Here is an 18,957-nt window from a genome sequence, read left to right as displayed (position 1 = left end):
CAGCGCAGCGGCCTCGGCCTCGGGTACAGCGCAGCGGCCTCGGCCCCGGGTACAGCGGCCCCGGGTACAGCGGCCTCGGGTACAGCGGCCTCGGCCCCGGGTACAGCGCAGCGGCCTCGGCCTCGGCCCCGGGTACAGCGGCCCCGGGTACAGCGGCCTCGGCCCCGGGTACAGCGCAGCGGCCTCGGCCCCGGCCCCGGGTACAGCGGCCCCGGCCCCGGGTACAGCGGCCCCGGCCCCGGGTACAGCGGCCCCGGCCCCGGGTACAGCGGCCCCGGCCCCGGGTACAGCGGCCCCGGGTACAGCGGCCCCCCGCGGGTACCGGGTGAATGGACGCTCCGTGTCTCCGGGACTCGCCCCCGCCTCGGGCGGCCTCGGGCAGCCGGCGGAAGGAGGAGGTTTACCGGAGCTTCCTGGCTTTCCACCTGCAGCACTCGGGCTCCGGGAGCCTGGCCCCCGGCTGCGGGCAGCAGCTCGGCCCGGGGAAGGACTGGCTGGATTCCCAGTCGGCCCCGGGCCGCCGCTTCCACACACTCGACTTCTACCGCCTGGCCCGGGACTACCTGGGGGGAGAGGCCGGGGACCGGGCCGCGGGACAGCCTGGGGCTCAGGCCGGGGACCGGGCGGCGGGACAGCGGCTCCTCCGCAGCCTCAGCAAAGCCTTCGAGGTTCTGGAGCTGATTTCCCTCAACGTGTACCTGTGGCCCTGGCGGAAAGAGATCAAATCCATCAAGGTGGGTGTTGTGGGGATGGGATATGGGGAAGATGGGGGGATGGGGGGGGGGGGGGGATGGGGGGATGGGGGGGGATATGGGTATGGGGGGGGTGGGGGTGAGTTGGGGGTGGGTGGCGGGGATGGGGGTGAGTTGAGGGGTAGGAGGGATATGGGGATGGGGTGATGGGAGGGGTGAGTTGGGGGGGAGGGGGGTTTGGGGGGGGGGGGGGGGAGGGGGGTTGTGGGGTGGGGTAGGGTTGGGGTGTGGGGTAGGATGGGGTGGCTGGGGGGATGGGGTAGGGGGGTAGTGTTAGGGGGGATGGAATGTGGTGGGTAGGGGTGGGGTGGGGTAGTGTTGGGGGGTTGGTGGGGGTGGGGTGGGGCTGGGGTGGGGTAGTGTTGGGGGGGTAGGGGGGATCGGAGGTGGGGGGGTCGGTGATGGTGGGGTCGGGGGGTTGGCGGGGGAGTAGGGATGGTGGGGGGTTAGGCGGTGGTGGGAGGGGTGGGTGTAGGCAATGATGGGGGGGTAAGGGTGGGGGGGTCGGTGGTGATGGGGGTGGGGGTTGGTGGGAGGGTTGGGTGTGATGGGGTGGGGGGGTAGGTGGTGATGGGGGGGCGGTGGGAGGGGGTTGGAGAGGGTGATAGATAGTGGGTGGGGGGCATGGGTAGGGTGGGGGGGTGGGTAGGGGTTGCAGGGGATAGGGGTGGGGGTAGGTATGGAGGGTGGTGGATAGGGATTGGGGTGTGGTGGGGTGGGGGTTGTGGTGGGGTGGGGAGTATGGTGGGGTGGGGGTGTTGGGGTGCGTTCTGAGGGTGGTGTGTTGAGGTGCCTGGAGGATGTGGGGGGGGCGCTGTTGGGGGGTTGAGGTGCTTGGGGCGTTGGGGTTGGGTTGTGTTCTGGGGATGGGGCGTTGGGTGCCAGTAGGATATGTGGGTGGTTGGCAGTGATCTCTGAGCAGGCTGGGGATTCCCCTGGTAACTAGATGATGTTAATTCTGGGTAATCCTTTTTTGAAAAATATTTTTGTTTGGGTATTTGCAAGTTTTTATAATAATAACAATAAGAGCGACATAAACGTGCTACAATAAACATTTCCACCCCCATATAAATCTTCACACGCCCCAACCATAAAACAACAATCCGTCCCTCCGTTCCCCGAGAAAGTCGACGAACGGCTGCCACCTCCGGGTGAACCCTAACATTGACCCTCTTAAAGCGAACTTTATTTTCTCAAGACTGAGAAACCCAGCCATGTCACTAACCCAGGTCTCCACACTCGGGGGCTTCAAGTCCCTCCACATTAGTAAAATCCGTCTCCGGGCTACCAGGGAGGCAAAGGCCAAGACGTCAGCCTCTTTCACCCCCTGCACTCCTGGCTCTTCCGCCACTCCAAAGATCGCCACCTCCGGACTCGGCACCACCCGTGTTTTGAGTACCGTCGACATTGCCTTAGCGAAACCCTGCCAAAACCCTCTCAGCTTCGGGCATGCCCAAAACATGTGGACATGATTTGCTGGGCTTCCCGCGCACCTCACACACCTGTCCTCTACCCAAAAAAACTTGCTCATCCGGGCCACCGTCATGTGTGCCCAGTGGACTACCTTGAATTGTATCAGGCTAAGCCTGGCACATGATGAGGATGTGTTCTATATGTTCTATATATGGTCATTGGTTAGACATAAGGACGATAAGGGAATAGTGTAGATGGGCTTTAGAGTGATTTCACAGGTCGGCGCAACATCGAGGGCCGAAGGGCCTGTACTGCGCTGTAATGTTCTATATGTATTAACCCTGCTTAGGGCATCTGCCCACAGACCCGCCTCTCTCTCTCCTCCTAGCGCATCCTCCCACTTGGCCTTAAGCTCCTCCACCGGAGTTTCTTCCGCATCCAAAGGTTCCTGATAAATATCTGATGCCTTCCCCTCTCCTTTCAGGTACTGGAGACCAGGGTAATCATTTTTTAACTAGCAGAGGGAGGGACCTACTTGGTATTTGGTCATTTCAAATATGAGAATGACCTCCTGCTTTGCTTCCCCACAAACAATAGTTTTTCAACAGATTCAAAATATAACTCAATATCCTCCATTGTGCTTTGTAACTCCTAATCCTTAAAAGTTTCCAAATGTTATCATTTACAAATAGTGCCCCGTCCGCAGGGGAGATTCTGTGTAATTGCCCCAGTTTCTACCCTCTTCCTTCCCTGAAGGTTTTGGCATAGTCACCCTGAGCAGTCTCCAGTCCCAACCCCAATGCTTCTTCCTTTACAGCCTCTGGCTGGAGATTCTGCACATTAATGTCTGGATAGTACTCGGTGATCCTGTCTTGAGGGTTGCCTGGAATTTCAACCTGGAGTAGCATCAGAGTCGGGCGTTATTTACCTCATTTCAGTCTCCAGATGTGAGCATCATTTTTTTACTGCCCATTGTACAGCACTTTTAATGCACCGATAACGTTCCAGGCTGTTTCGTAACATGAGAAAGCAAAAAATAGAGGTCAGTTAAGAGACAGTCGTATTATTGTTGTGTTGGACGGAAGCACAGGCTGAATTAGAACTGCAGGATTCCAGCTCTAATGTGAACCACCTGGGCTTCTATGGCAATCCACATGTGCAAAAAATATATATTTGGAAACTATGTCAGTAAAGTTGCCATGAAGTTTTTGTTTACTTATTCATTCATGGTTGTGGGCGTCGCTGCTTAGGCCAGCATTTATTGGCCATCCCTAGTTGCCCTAGAGATGGTGAGGCACTTTCTTAAATGCTGCGGTCCATGTGGTGTAGGTACACTCACTATGCTGTTAAGGAGGGAGTTCCAGGATTTTGATCCAACGACAGTGAAGGAACGGCGATGTGTTTCCAAGTCAGGGTGATGAGTGACTGGGGGGGGGGGGGGGGCAGGGGGAGGAACCTACAGGTGCTGGGGTTCTGCATCTTCTGCCCTGGTCCTTCTGGATGATGGAGGTTGGGGGTTTGGAAGTTGTTGTTGAAGGAACCTTGGTGAGTTGTGGATGGTGCACACTACTCCCTTTGTGTCAGTGGTGCAGGAAGTGAATGTTTAAGGTGCTAGATGGGGTGCTTTTTTCTGGATGGTTTCAACATTTCTAAAATGTTGTTGGAGCTGCATTCATCCAGGCAAGTAGAGAGTATCTCATCATGCTTCTGACTTGTGCCTTGTGGACAGTCCTTGGGGAGATGGGAGGTGCTGAACAATTCCCAGTCCCTGACCTGCTCTTGTAGCGATCGTTAGCCCAGTTCAGTTTCTGGCACCCCAGAATGTTGATAATGGGGGGATCAGTGATGGTAATGGAATTGAATGTCATGGGACGATGGCTGTATTCTCTCTTGTGGGAGATGGTCATTACCAGACAAGAATTGTGTGGCACGAATTTTGCATTATCAGCCCAAGCCTGGACATTGTCCGGGCCTTGCTGCATTTGGACACGGACTGGTTCAGTATCGGAGGAGTCACGAATGGTGCTGAACATTGTGCAGTCATCAGCAAACATCTCCTACACTGACCTTACGATGAAGGGAAGGTCATTGATGAAGCCATTTTTTAAAAAAAACTTTCAAATGTCCTCAGGGCAGAACACTCTTGTCCTAGATGTGACTCCAGTCCCACACCAATGTGTTCACCCTTAACTGCCGAGTAAACCACTGCGTTTGATCAAAATCCTTCTAAAATCTGCAGTGATTACCTGGAATAGACAACAGAGAAGCAGGTCATTTGGCCCCACTAGCCTCTTGTTGTAAATACTCCACACAACTCTTCTCCCATTCCATCTACTCCACCTTCAGCTGATCTTTCCATTTCTTTTCCTCCCAAGCCATCATCTAGTTTCCATTTGTGAGTGTCTCTGTTATTCATCGCAACAGCTCCCTGTACCAGCGATAATTGACTCGGTGCTGGGCTGCCAGGCTGTGCTGTGGACTGGGCGCTGGGCTGCCAGGCTGTGCTGTGGACGGGGCACTGGACTGCCAGGCTGTGCTGTGGACGGGGCACTGGACTGCCAGGCTGCGCTGTGGACGGGCACTGGGCTGGGCTGCCAGGCTGTGCTGTGCTGTGGACTGGGCGCTGGGCTGCCAGGCTGTGCTGTGGACGGGGCACTGGGCTGCCAGGCTGTGCTGTGGACGGGGCACTGGGCTGGGCTGCCAGGCTGCGCTGTGGATGGGGCACTGGGCTGCCAGGCTGTGCTGTGGACGGGGCACTGGGCTGCCAGGCTGTGCTGTGGACGGGGCGCTGGGCTGGGCTGCCAGGCTGCGCTGTGGACGGGGCACTGGGCTGCCAGGCTGTGCTGTGGACGGGGCACTGGGCTGCCAGGCTGTGCTGTGGACGGGGCACTGGGCTGCCAGGCTGTGCTGTGGACGGGGCACTGGGCTGCCAGGCTGTGCTGTGGACGGGGCACTGGGCTGGGCTGCCAGGCTGTGCTGTGGACGGGGCACTGGGCTGCCAGGCTGTGCTGTGGACGGGGCACTGGACTGCCAGGCTGCGCTGTGGACGGGGCACTGGGCTGGGCTGTGGACGGGGCGCTGGGCTGGGCTGCCAGGCTGCGCTGTGGATGGGGCACTGGGCTGCCAGGCTGTGCTGTGGACGGGGCGCTGGGCTGGGCTGCCAGGCTGTGCTGTGGACGGGGCACTGGGCTGCCAGGCTGTGCTGTGGACGGGGCACTGGGCTGGGCTGCCAGGCTGTGCTGTGGACGGGGCACTGGGCTGCCAGGCTGTGCTGTGGACGGGGCACTGGGCTGCCAGGCTGTGCTGTGCTGTGGACGGGGCACTGGGCTGGGCTGCCAGGCTGCGCTGTGGACGGGCTGCCAGGCTGCGCTGTGGACGGGGCACTGGGCTGCCAGGCTGTGCTGTGGACGGGGCACTGGGCTGCCAGGCTGTGCTGTGCTGTGGACGGGGCACTGGGCTGCCAGGCTGTGCTGTGGACGGGGCACTGGGCTGCCAGGCTGTGCTGTGCTGTGGACGGGGCACTGGGCTGGGCTGCCAGGCTGTGCTGTGGACGGGGCACTGGGCTGAGCTGTGGACGGGGCACTGGGCTGCCAGGCTGTGCTGTGGACGGGGCGCTGGGCTGGGCTGCCAGGCTGCGCTGTGGACGGGCGCTGGGCTGGGCTGCCAGGCTGTGCTGTGGACGGGCGCTGGGCTGCCAGGCTGCGCTGTGGACGGGGCACTGGGCTGCCAGGCTGTGCTGTGGACTGGGCGCTGGGCTGGGCTGTGGACGGGGCACTGGGCTGCCAGGCTGTGCTGTGGACGGGGCACTGGGCTGCCAGGCTGTGCTGTGGACGGGGCACTGGGCTGCCAGGCTGTGCTGTGGACGGGGCGCTGGGCTGCCAGGCTGTGCTGTGGACGGGGCACTGGGCTGCCAGGCTGCGCTGTGGACGGGGCGCTGGGCTGCCAGGCTGTGCTGTGGACGGGGCGCTGGGCTGGGCTGTGGACGGGGCACTGGGCTGTGCTGTGGACGGGGCACTGGGCTGCCAGGCTGTGCTGTGGACGGGGCACTGGGCTGGGCTGTGGACGGGGCGCTGGGCTGCCAGGCTGTGCTGTGGACGGGGCGCTGGGCTGGGCTGCCAGGCTGCGCTGTGGACGGGGCGCTGGGCTGGGCTGCCAGGCTGTGCTGTGGACGGGCACTGGGCTGTGCTGTGGACGGGGCGCTGGGCTGGGTTGCCAGGCTGCGCTGCTGACTCTTTAAATTCAGGTGGCTAACTCCCTGTACTTGAAGGCTGCATCAGCTGAGACTGGACCCTCCCACCTCACTGACAGTGAAGTCAGAAGAGGCACATTAAATATCAATGGAGAGGGAATCATAGGGGTTAACGTTTCAGCTGAATGACCTTTTACTGTGACCCAGCTCTGATGGAAGGTCATCACCCTGAAACATCAACTATGTTTCTCTCTCCACACAGCTGCCTGACCTGCCGGGTGACTGCCAGCATTTTCCAGCTTTTATTTCAGGTTGATTTCCGTCATCATCTGCAGTGTTTTGCTTATTTTTCTTAATCGCATTGTTTATCTCTTTAATGTTGTCTGTTTTGGTTTTCCACACACGCACTTTCCAGGGGGGTCACTGAACATCAGTCTCTCTCTCTCTCCCTTTCTCTCTCTCTTTCTCTTCCTCTCTTTCTTTCTCTCTCTCTCTTTCTCTCTCTCTCTCTCTCCCTTTCTCTCTCTTCCTCTCTCTCTCTCTCTCTTTCTCTCTCTCTTTCTCTATCTCTTTCTCTCGACATCGGGATGGCTGGTGAAAATAGGAACAAATGTGCATGTTTCTTTTTATTCACTTTTCCGGGCTGTGACAGGGCCAGCATTTATTGCCCATCCCTAATTGCCCTTGAGAAGGTGGGGGTGAGCTGTCTTCTTGTTCCGCTGCAGTCCATGTAGTGTGAGTACATCAATGGTGCTGTTCCAGGATTTTGCATTGCTGTGGCTCATCACCACCTTGAGGGCAGTTAAGATGAACCTTGCCAGTGACACTCTCATCCCATGAACAAATAAAAAGACACAAACAGGAATTATCTGGATTTTGTGGTAAGATTAGTGAGGCTATCAGCTCACCATTATTCGGACATCAACTGTGCAGTTCAAATCCAAGCTATGGTCCTCCTCACATCTTGCAACATCAGTATCTCAGCAAATTTAGATTCATGAACAGCGGTGAATTTGAGGTACTGCCCTATTGGATGATCAGTAAACCTGCGAGAAAAGATTCAGGTTATCCCTTCCAGAGAAAGGTCATTTTTAATAGCATGGTAATGTTAATTACTGCCCAATCACCTCTCCAGCACTGAAAGTCATCTTTTTACAAGTGTGGACTCTCAACCCCATGCATTCATTATTGATTAGAATTTTCAAAAAAATCTGTTTTCATCTATCTGTCTCTTAATCATATCTTTCTTTCCCTCTCTTGTTTTGTATTCTTTACATTATCACAATCCCAGACTAGACCCCAACAGTGGGTAGGAATCCCAATATTTTAATTTTGTAAGACTGACGAAAGGCTACATTGCTCCAGGAGAGATTACACAAATAAGTAGGGATATGGTAAACAAACTTTATTACTAACACAGTATTAAAATCTTTAACATCACACCAGAAAATAGCTTATAATTACCCCTTAAACAATACTACTGAATACAGTGAATACAGCACCCTTAACTGCTATCTTTATTCCCACTCAAACAAGAAATACCATCTCAGCTCTCAATCCACTTTAATTACAAGCAGCACATGGAAATATCTGCTGTACAGAGATGTTCTTTGAGAAAGAGATCTTGTGCCACTGCTTTAAAGACAAGATCTGAATCCTGTCAGAACCAAGCAGAAACTTTGGCTGTATTTCTCCAGAGGTCGCTTCTGCTCGCCTTCTAATCGGGCAAGTCTGAAACTACTTTGAAAGACTGCTAATATGAGACATATCTTCAACTGAACTGCATAGAGCAAACTGCTTGACTTCTGTTCACAGCCCAATCCAGAACTCCACTGACCTGCTTTCCGCAAAATGCCTGATAATTTTTCTCCACCCAGTAACGACATCAACTTACCAAGTGTGCAGAGTGCATTGTTTGTTTGCAACTGACTGCAAACTTCAAGCCATTGTGATGATTGTTAATCTTTCTATCGCTGTTGATTGATTCAACAGCATCAGAGAGGACTCACCCGCTCTCTTTCAAAATAGCGCCATGTGCGGCACGGCAGCACAGTGGCTGTAGGACTGGGAGATGTTACAGAGATAGGGAGGAGGCGGGACAATGAAGAGATATGGAAACAAGGATGAGAATTTAGAAATTGACGCATTCCTGGACCAGGTCCCAATGTAGGTCAGCAAGCACGTGGAGGGATAGGTGAACAGAACTTGACTCAAGTTAATATATGGGTTGGAGTCTTCACGGGAGGCCCTGGATGGTTGAGGAGGTAATATATTGTGGAACCAACCAGGGAAGAGACTATTTTAGACTGTTGCGATTCCAGCTCGGTAGATTGTAATTTTTAGTTTCTGTTTAGGGACATGGATGAATAGAGTCACAGGACTGCCAATTAAGTTTTCACAAAAGATTAAAACGTTTATTAAGCAAGTAAAGAGGAACTATTATACACCACTCCCTCAGAAGTTGCAATTTGTTGTTCAGGGGCTGTTTAGCACAGGGCTAAATTGCTGGCTTTGAAAGCAGACCAAGGCAGGCCAGCAGCAAGGTTCAATTCCCGTCACAGCCTCCCCGAACAGGCGCCGGACTGTGGTGACTACGGGCTTTTCACAGTAACTTCATTTGAAGCCTACTTGTGACATAAGCAATTTTCATTTAATTTCAGTAAGTGGTACATGGGCACTTGGAAAACGCAAGATGATTAGGCAGAGTCAACACAGCTTGATGAAAGGAAAATCATGTTTGACAAATATGTCGGAGTTTTGGAGGATGTAACTAGCAGGTTAAAGAAAGGGGAACTAATCAATGTTGTACGTTAGGTTGTTCCAAAGGCATTTGATAAGGTGCCACATAAAATGTTTGTTGCACGAGATAAACGGCTGTGGATAATATGTTAGCATAGACAGACGATTGGTTAACCCTCAGAAAACCGAGCAGGATTGAACAGGTCATTTCTTTGAGCTGGCTGGTGATGTGCGACAAGGATCAATGCTGGGGCCTCCCGTTATTTACAATCTATGTTATCGACTTCGATAAAGGGACCGAGCTAATGTTTCCAGGTTTGCTAATGGTACAAAGCTAGATGCGTAAGTTAGCTGTGAGATAATAATAGTAATAATAGCTTATTGTCACAAGTAGGCTTCAGTGAAGTTACTGTGAAAAGCCCCTAGATGGATGCAAAGTACCTACAAATGGATATGGATTGGTTACGTGAATGGACAATAAGGTAGCAGTTGTGATATAATGTGGGGAAATGTAAGGTTTAGTAGGAAGAATATAGAAAAATTGTATTTTTTTAAATATTGGGTAACTTGATCAGAGGGATTTGGGTGTCCTTGTACAAAAAACAATAGAAGTTAACATGCAAGTACAGTAAACAATTAGAGAAGCGAATTTATTGAAAGGGGGTTGGATTGCAAGAATAAAGAAGAATGCAATGTGATCTCACTAAAACTTTTAAGAATCTCGGGGTCTTGACAGAGGGTAAGCTGTGAGATTGGCTTCCCTGAGGAGCAGCCATTGCAGACCGAGATGAGGGGAAATCTCTTCACAGAATCACACAGTGCAGAAGAGGCCCTTCGGCCCATCGAGTCGGCACCGACGCATGAAAGACACCCGACCTGCCGAGCTAATTCCACTCGCCAGCTCTTGGCCCATAGCCTTGAATGTTAAGATGTGCCAAGTTCACATCCAGGTACTTTTTTAAAGGATGTGAGGCAACCCGCCTCTCCCACCCTCTCAGGCAGTGCGTTCCAGACCCGCCTCTACCACCCTCCCAGGCAGTGCGTTCCAGACCGTCACCACCCTGTGGGTAAAAACCTTTTCCTCAAACCCCCCCCTAAACCTCCCGTCCTTCACCTTGAACCTGTGTCCCCCTCGTGACTGACCCTTCAACTAAGGGGAACAGCTGCTCCCTATCCACCCTGTCCATGCCCCCTCATGAACATAAAATCATAGAATTTACAGAGCAGAAAGAGGCCATTCAGCTCTTCGAGTCTGCACCGGCCCTTGGAAAGAGCTCCCTACTTAAACCCACACCTCCACCCTATACCCGTAACCCACCTAACCTTTTTGGACACTAAGAGCAATTTAGCATGGACAATCCACCTCACCTGCACATCTTTGGACTGTGGGAGGAAACCAGAGCACCCGGTAGCGCAGTGGTTAGCACTGCAGCCTCACGGCGCCGAAGTCCAGGGTTCGATCCCGGCTCTGGGTCACTGTCCGTGTGGGGTTTGCACATTCTCCCCGTGTTTGCGTGGGTTTCGCCCAACAACCCAAAGATGTGCAGGGTAGGTGGACTGGCCACGCCAAAATTGCCCCTTAATTGGAAAAATGAATTGGGTACTCTAAAAAAAATTTTTTTACAGAAAACCGGAGCACCCAGAGGAACCCCACGCAGACACGGGGAGAACGTGCAGACTCTCCACACAGACAGTGACCCAAGCCGAGAATCAAACCCGGGACAATGGAGCTGTAAAGCAACAGTGCTAACCACTGTGCTACAGCTCGATCTGGCCGCCCCTCAGTCTTCTCTGCTCCAGCTAAAACAACCCAAGCCTTTCTTCATAACCTGAATGCTCCATCCCAGGCAACATCCTGGTGAATCACCTCTGCACCCCCTCCAGGGCAATCACATCCTTCCTATCATGTGGCGACCAGAACTGCACACAGTGCTCCAGCTGTGGCCTCACCAAAGTTCTATACAACTCCAACATGACCTCCCTGCTTTTGTAATCTATGCCTCGATTGATAAAAGCAAGTGTCCCGTATGCCTTTATCGCCACCCTATTAACCTGCCCTTCTGCCTTCAGAGATCTATGGACAAACACTCCCAAGATCCCTTTGTTCCCAGTGTCAGACCATTCATTGAATACTTCCTTGTCAAATTGCTCCTTCCAAAGTGTATCACCTCACACTTTCCAGGGTTAAATTTCATTTGCTACTTTTCTGCCTATTTGACCATCCCGTCTATATCTTCCTGTAACCCAAGACACTCATCCTCACTGTTAACCACCTGCCCAATCTTTGTGTCATCCGCAAACTTACTGATCCTACTCCCCATAGACATCTGTGTTGTTTATATAAATGACAAACAGTGGGGGACTCAGCACAGATCCCTGTGGTACGCCACTGGACACTGGCATCTGCACTGGGGACTGTGAATCTTTGGAATTCTCTAACCCGAGAGAGCTGTGGGTGTTTAGCCGCTGAGTAAATTCAAGGCTTCGACTGATTTCTGGACTTTAAGGGACTCGAGTGACATCAAGGGATTGGCGTGTGAAAGTGGAACTTTGGTTAAAAGGTCAGCCATGAGCAGGCTGAAGAGACTGAATCGGCTCCTGCATTTATCTCCTATATTCTTGGGTTACAACTGAGGGGAAGAGGAGGCTGTCAGGAGGAGAAAGAGAAGATGCTGGAGATGATTCTGTGATTTGTTTTCTTGGCAAAAAAAACTAACGCAATCGTATTTATTTCAGACTTTCACAGGAGCCTTTGTCTACTTCATCCAGCCCGTGTTTCATCCTGATGTGCTGCAAGACATCTTGGAAAAGATGGGATACACTCGGAATGGAACCAGCGACTATGTGATGTCAAAGAGGGTCAACAAAGAGGAAATTGGCCAACTTGGGTTTGAGTTTTTCTTGGCCAGGGCAGAATGTGAACTGATGCAGGAAACCTTGGACCAAGTAATGCATAGTGACTGTCAGGATATTCTGCAGCTAAGGTCTAATATGTCTTTTAACCAGGCCGACTGCATCAAATATTTGAAGGGCAGAGAAACAGGATCCAGAGGACTAGGTGAAGAAATGGCTCTGGGAGTCGAGGGGGCATTGAAATTGGGCCTGTGTTCTGAGGGACATCCTGCCAAATCTGAGTTTTCCAGTATGCCATTGCCACTCACTGATGACAGCCATGGCAGAACCCCAGATGATCCATTGTCCACCTCCGTAACGACACCATCAGAAAGCCTTGACCTGTATCAAGAATACACTGATATCACCTTCCGGGCCAAGAAACTGGAGCCGTGTGATTATCCATTCCAGCTGGACGAATCGTTGATGCAAAAGGCTCGAACTGAATCTCTGGTCAAACTATCCCCGAGTCAAACTGGACCTGTCTCCTTAAGCCCCTTCCCCAGTTCAGCTCTCGTCATGAATTCATCAGAAAATAAGAATGTGAAGAATAAAGACAGGGCATCTTTCGATACTGTAGACCCAAAATGCTCACTGAAACACAGTGTGTTAGATGCTGCCAGCCCAATATATCCAGAGGACAGGAAGTCTAGCAAAAGCTCTCAGAAATTAGAGAGCACTTCGTCTGTTAAGTATGGAAGCTTCCTGAATGGGAATGCCAACAGCCAGAAAAGACATCATGTGGAAATTGAATTGAAGAAGATGGATAAGGAGAAACTGCCTTATCCAATAGCCGAGACTGCTAGGCCAGCTACCTTCCATCAGGCAAACCATTTCCGTACCCAAGTGACTCAGTGTGTGGAGTTCACACATCCTGAACCAACAGCAGTGAAACCTCAAGGACAGACCCAGATACTCCGTCAGGTTACAGCTCGTCAAACTCCCAACATTCCTGGGTGCTGCGTGTGCACCCCAACAGAGCTTCTCGGGGTGAACCCGCTGTTGGACGATGCCGAGCTCATGGGCAACACCCCACAGGATATCGAGGACCAGATTGTCCGAGAGCCCCCCCAGTCTTTCTACATCCCACCCAGCAGCCTGGAGGGCCGGTCACCCTCAGCCAAGTCTTGTGATATCTGCATGTCTCCGATCTGTCCTAACTGCAGCTCCAAGCTCTCCGCAGGCCAGTGCCAGGTCACATCTAGGGATTGCCTTCAAACCCAGGAACTCGAGGAAGGAGGAGGCACCGGCACGTATCTCTTTGTGACCAAGCTACCTGAAAATGTTGGCCTTGGCCTTGATGATGACAAGTCTGTCAGATGCAATCATTGCAAGGAAGAGGAAGACATTTAAATCTTGCTCTTCAATGGCGGCGCCCTTTGTGCTTGAGCCAACACTGAGCCAAGCTGACTGGTCAAGTCTCAAGGTGTGCTGAGTAAGCTAATCATAATCTGCTTAATCGCCAAGATGCTACCATTGGGGAGGGGAAAGCTGGCCAGGATTCCTCCTCCTGTTCCCTAACAAAATGAAGGGTCTTTGGAAAGTGCCTGATTGTGGTTAGCAATTGGAGCCACCCTGAGGCAAATTGTCTTCTCTTTGATCTTTCACAAGAGGAACGGTCACTTGATTGATGTTCTGAGAGGATCTGCAACCCCCCCAGCATCTTCAGGAGAGATGGGGAGATAATAATGACCACAAACCGATCCAAATATGAAAGCCAATTACTGTTGAACACTTCAGTGAGTGGACCCTTTTATTTCCATTGCTGCCAAAGAGGTTCTTTGCTCCACTGATAACTACTCAATATGTGCTAAGGAGACAACTTTGCTTTGATTGAGAAACCCAGAGCAAAATCAGCAGCCGTGTTAAAGAGAGGGGGGCGAGTTCAATGGTGCCTTTGAGATGAAGATACATATTTTGTTTTTAATGTGGTTCCTGGGATGTGGGCGTTTCTGGTAAGGTCAACGTTTATACCCCATGCTTGGATCTGCCTGCTTCGATAGTAGCAACGGAATTTAACTCCACTGCCCCCTGAAGTGGCTGAGCGATGCAATAAGATTCAACTGTGTTGATGTGGGACTGGAATCCCCATCAGGCCCAACTGGATATAAACAACAGTTTTCCTTCCCAAAAGGACACAACCAAACCTGTTAGGATTGTACAACAAACAAACACCTTGTGCTCACCTTTGCAGGAAACAGCTTTTAATTTCTAGACATTTATTGAAAAATGGAATCAAAACTTTTTTTTTCCTGAATGGGGATTTAAGCGTACCTCCTTTAGTCGACAAGCCAGTAACCAAACTGCTTGACCAATGGAGATGGGTAATGGATCACTCATAGTAACAAACTTATTTTCCGCAATTAGATTAGCGCTCCTGTTTTGTAAATGTAGCTGGACTCATATCTATCACAAAGGAAAATGGTTGCGGTTATTGAAGGTCAATCATCTTAGTCTCAGGACATTGCGACAGGACTAGCCGTTTCTCCGGCCTGACCATCTTTAGCTACTTCATCAATGATGCCCCCCCTCCATTAGTTACCAGAGACCAAAGATTGTATGAATACTGTGGCTATGAGAGCAGTTCAGAGGTTGGGAATTCTGCGGTGAATAACTCTCCGCCTGTCCACCATCGGCACGTTTCAAGTCAGGACTGCGGTGGGCTACTCTCCACTTGCCTGGACGAGTGCAGCTCGAACCACGCCCCAAGAAGCAAGACGCCATCCAGGCCAAAGAGGCACGGCACCCCAGTCACCATCTTCAACATCCACACCCTCCACCCCCGACGCACAGTGGCAACAGTGTGCCATCTGTAAGATGCACCGCAGAACTTAGATAGGCTGCAGCGGTTCAAGAAGGCAGCTCACCACCACCTTTTCGAGGAAAATTACGGATGGGCATTAAATTGTTGACCGTGTCAATGATGCCCACACCCCAAGAAAGAGTTAAAAAAAGAACATTACATACAAATTAGGAGCGGAGGGAGTCTACTCCATCATTCAGTGATAACATGGTTGATCTGATTGTAACCTCACCTTCACATTCCTGCCTTCACCGGATAGCCATTCAACCTCTTGCTTCGAATCTACCTACTTCTGCCTTAAAAATATTGAAAGACTCTGTTTCAAGCGCCTTCTGAGAGAGTTTCAGAGACTCGATTCTCATCGCCCCTGACCTAAATGGCGACCCTTTATGTTTAACAGTGACCCCCAGTTCTCGATACTCTCACAAGTGGAAGCATCCTTTCCACATCCACTCTCAGGATCTTGTATGTTTCAATTAAGTTGCCTCTTACTCTTCTAAGCTCCAGTGGATGCAAGCCTAACCTGTTCAGCTGGTCCTCGTAAGACACCCGCCCATTCCTGGTATTAGTCTGGTAAATCTCCAAACTGCTTCCAATGGATTTACATCCTTCCTTAAATAAGGAGACTACTGCACACAATACTCCAGATGTGGCCTGTACAACTGAAGCATAACTTCCCTACTTTTTTATTCCATTCCCCTCACAAATGATAACATTCTATTAGCGTTCCTAATCACTTGCTGCACCTGTAGACCGGCCTCTTGTGAATCATGCACTAGGACACCCAGATCCCTCTGCTTCTTAAAGCTCTGCAACCTCTCACCATTTCGATGATGTGCTTCGTTTGTATTTTTCCTGTCAAAATGGACAATTTCCCACATTGTACTCTGTCCGCTCACTTAACATGTCCGTGTCCCTTTGTAGCCTCCTTGAATTCTCTTCACATTGTACTGTCCTATCTATCCTTGTGTCATCAGCAAACGTTTTGCCCAGCCTAAGGGTAGTTAGGGTTTGAGGGGTTGGAGGGAACAATTAATTGAGGAGGGAGGGGTGCGTTGACAGCTAGCGAGCTTGTGCCAGAATCCCTCAGTAAATTGCAATGTGGTTTCAGATTTGACCGCATATTCCTGTAGCACCATTTCCATGATACATGCTTCCATGAAATGAGACGAAGTGCTGGTGGCAGAGCATCTCAAAGACGCCCCTCTGCCCCCTCTAGAAATATTAGTAGTGTTGCAGCGAATTAGGCTGTTTTCTGCCCAGCAGCAGCAGCAGCCCCCCCCCCCCCCCCCCCCCCGCCCACACACACACGTTTCATTAAGCAATGACACTGGGCAGCACGGTGGAGAGGTGGTTAGCCATGCTGCCTCACGGCGCTGAGGACCCGGGTTCGATCCCGGCCCAGGGTCACTGTCCGATGTGCGTGGTAGGTGGATTGGCCACGCTAAAGTGCCGCTTAATTGGGAAAAATAGAATTGGGTACTTTAAATTTAAAGTGCAATTGACTTGACCTGTCGGCGTCCAATCAGTGATGTCACTCAGTCTGTCAGTCTGACCATTGAAAGATGCCATTCAGCACAGTGTCTGCGGTGGATCTTTGGTAGAGCGATCAGCTAGTCCCACTGCCTTGCTCTCTTTCCATTTTCCCGTAACTCTGTGAAATCTCTTGAAATATTTATCCAACTCCGTTTGGAAAGTTACTACTGAATCTGCTTCCATCACCCTTTTGAGACGCACATCCTAGATCATCCCAACTCCCTCTCTTAATTTCCTCATGTCCCACCTGGTTCTCTGACCTTCAATCTGTCTGACCTGCTGACTGAACCTCCCGCCAATGGAAACTGTTCCACCTTATTTACTGTTCATGACTTTGAAATTTCTATCAAGTCTACTCTTGGCCTTCTTTGCTCCAAAGTGAATAATCCCAGATCCTGCCGTGCCTATGCAATTGAGGTTCCTCATCGTCTGCACTGTCAATAATATGTAAAAAGAAGTGACGTTGTTCTGGGCATAGGATATAATTTGAGACACGGAATGCTGAGGAGGAACAGAAGATTCTGGAGTTGAGATTCCCAAATCCCTCCCCCACAGGCCTTGTCCCCTCCGAGTGCACTTCTGACCGCAGTTTGCCCTCTTTCACCTTGTCTTACTCCAGTTGATTGTATTGTTTCTTCAACGGCCTCCCTTAGTTTCCACATTGGCATCACACCCCTCACCCTATCCCACTCGGAATTCCTTCCCTAAACCTTTGGACAAGACACGAGGCCTCAATGCACAGCCACTATATCGAAGAAGAGCAGGGCTGTTGTCCTCGGTGGTCGGAACAACATCGAGGGCCGAAGGGCCTGTTCTGCGCTGTAATGTTCTATGTGTGTTGGCCAATATTTATCCCTGTGCAGAGATCTCCAAGGAACAGATTATTATCTAGTCATTTTCATATTGCCGTTATTTGGCGCCTGCTGTGTGCAAATTGGCTGTTTCCTACGTTATAGCAGTGATTGCACCTCTCAAAGTGTCTCAATGGCTGCGAGGAACTTTGGGAGGCCCTGACATTGTATAAGGCGCTGTGTAAATGCAGCTCGTTTGCTTCTTGTGCCAAGCTCTCAGCCGCCCAGTCGAAAAGATCCACCTGTGATGATGGGGGGAGGGGCCACTGCGCAGGAGAGCGACTGCCCTCCCGCCCCCACCCAGCCTAACTCACTGCCTCGACTTCACCGTGTGACCAAGGGATAGGTCAGAAATGATCATCTAACCCTTTCCCAATTCTCCGCACACCAGATGGATTCTGGGAGAAATTCCCCTGATTGAAACTTGGGGCAGAAAGAGCCATCCTATTACACCAGGTTATGTCTCGGCACCAGTTTCCAAAATGCATACACACACACAAAACTCCCACCGTTTAATGTTCTGTCCAATCAGACCCTGAACTGAGATGGATATAATGTGGCACAATTGTTTTTTGTTTAAATGGATGAATCTTCAACCATTCACTGCTGCCTCACAGCGCAAGGGACCCGGGTTCGATTCCGGCCTCGGGTGACTGTCTGTGTGGAGTCTGCACATTCTCCCCGTGTCTGCGTGGGTTTCCTCCGAGTGCTCCAGTTTCCTCCCACTGTCCAAAGATGTAGAGGTTAGGTGGATTGGCCGTGATAAATTGTCCCTTCGTGTCCAAAACGGTTACTGGGGTGGGAAGGGGGCGTCGGCCAAGACAGGGTGCACATTCGGAGGGCCGGTGCAGACTCGATGGGCTGAATGGCCTCCTTCTGCACTGTAGGGATTCTATGATTTTGTGCAGTTTATTTCTACCCTGTTGTCTGTACCCATGCCAAATGGAGGCAGTCTGGGTGGGAGTTAGATTAAACTCGTGTAATTGTGTGTGTAAATCACCTCAAGGGATTGAATTCTGCTGATATGCTCTGTATATTAGTAATGGTTTATTTTATTCAATAAATATTAGAAGCGATTGTTGTTTTAACTGACTTTCTGTCTCAAAATGTGATTGCTGTGAGGCAATGGGAGCTATGACACCCATGGTTAGAGCGCAGTAGTCCATTGAGCCAACCTTATGGAACATAAATACCACAGAGTAAATGATGAGTTAAAAGGTTCACAATTCATTGCCAATATCAACTCCCGCACAGCATGCAAAGGAACCAATTCACTCCCGCCTGGTACTGTATAGAGAAGGTGTGTCTCAATAGCCAGTCAGTATAGACATCACAATTCATGATGGAACTAGAAGGTCGGCAATGCTGGAAATACTCACTGGGTTGGAAATGGGAACAAACACTTCAACCTTTTTGCGTAGCGGTGCCCTGCTGGAACTCTGACTGTAGCGAGGCGTGGTGCAGGAAGGGAGAAATCCGTTCCTGCTCGTTGACCTGAGTGCTTGATGGAAACGAGGTGCATGTGGGTGTCAAGGTAAGAAGGAATTTGGCACAGTTGCGATTTGCTCCCATGGAGCAACAATGGCACAGGGACAACCACTTAACTGAGATGGCAGGGTGGAAGGGAACACCACGAAACCCAGCCAGATTCACTATCATGAAACTGAAGAAATTCACAAGCGACTGAAATGAACGAATGTACAAAACTTCTTGTACTCTATGTGTCACCAGCAAGGCGGTCAGTATTTGCCCACCCCTAGTTGCCCGTGAGAAAATAACGGG

At 51.2% G+C, this 18,957-nt stretch overlaps 1 protein-coding gene across 1 annotated transcript; it reads left to right on the top strand.

Moving 5' to 3' along the window:
* The first annotated feature begins 260 nt into the window (after positions 1-260).
* Positions 261-18,251, top strand: LOC140430354 (uncharacterized). Its single transcript, XM_072517811.1, has 2 exons — positions 261-734; positions 11,830-18,251. The coding sequence occupies exons 1-2, from the start codon at positions 330-332 to the stop codon at positions 13,336-13,338; spliced, it is 1,914 nt and encodes a 637-aa protein (XP_072373912.1). The 5' UTR covers positions 261-329; the 3' UTR covers positions 13,339-18,251.
* Positions 18,252-18,957: the final 706 nt, after the last annotated feature.

Source organism: Scyliorhinus torazame, chromosome 10, assembly GCF_047496885.1.
Source record: "Scyliorhinus torazame isolate Kashiwa2021f chromosome 10, sScyTor2.1, whole genome shotgun sequence".
Classification (NCBI taxonomy): domain Eukaryota; kingdom Metazoa; phylum Chordata; class Chondrichthyes; order Carcharhiniformes; family Scyliorhinidae; genus Scyliorhinus; species Scyliorhinus torazame.
Note: the sequence above shows the minus strand (reverse complement) of the source record. Positions and strands in the feature narration are given on the sequence as shown.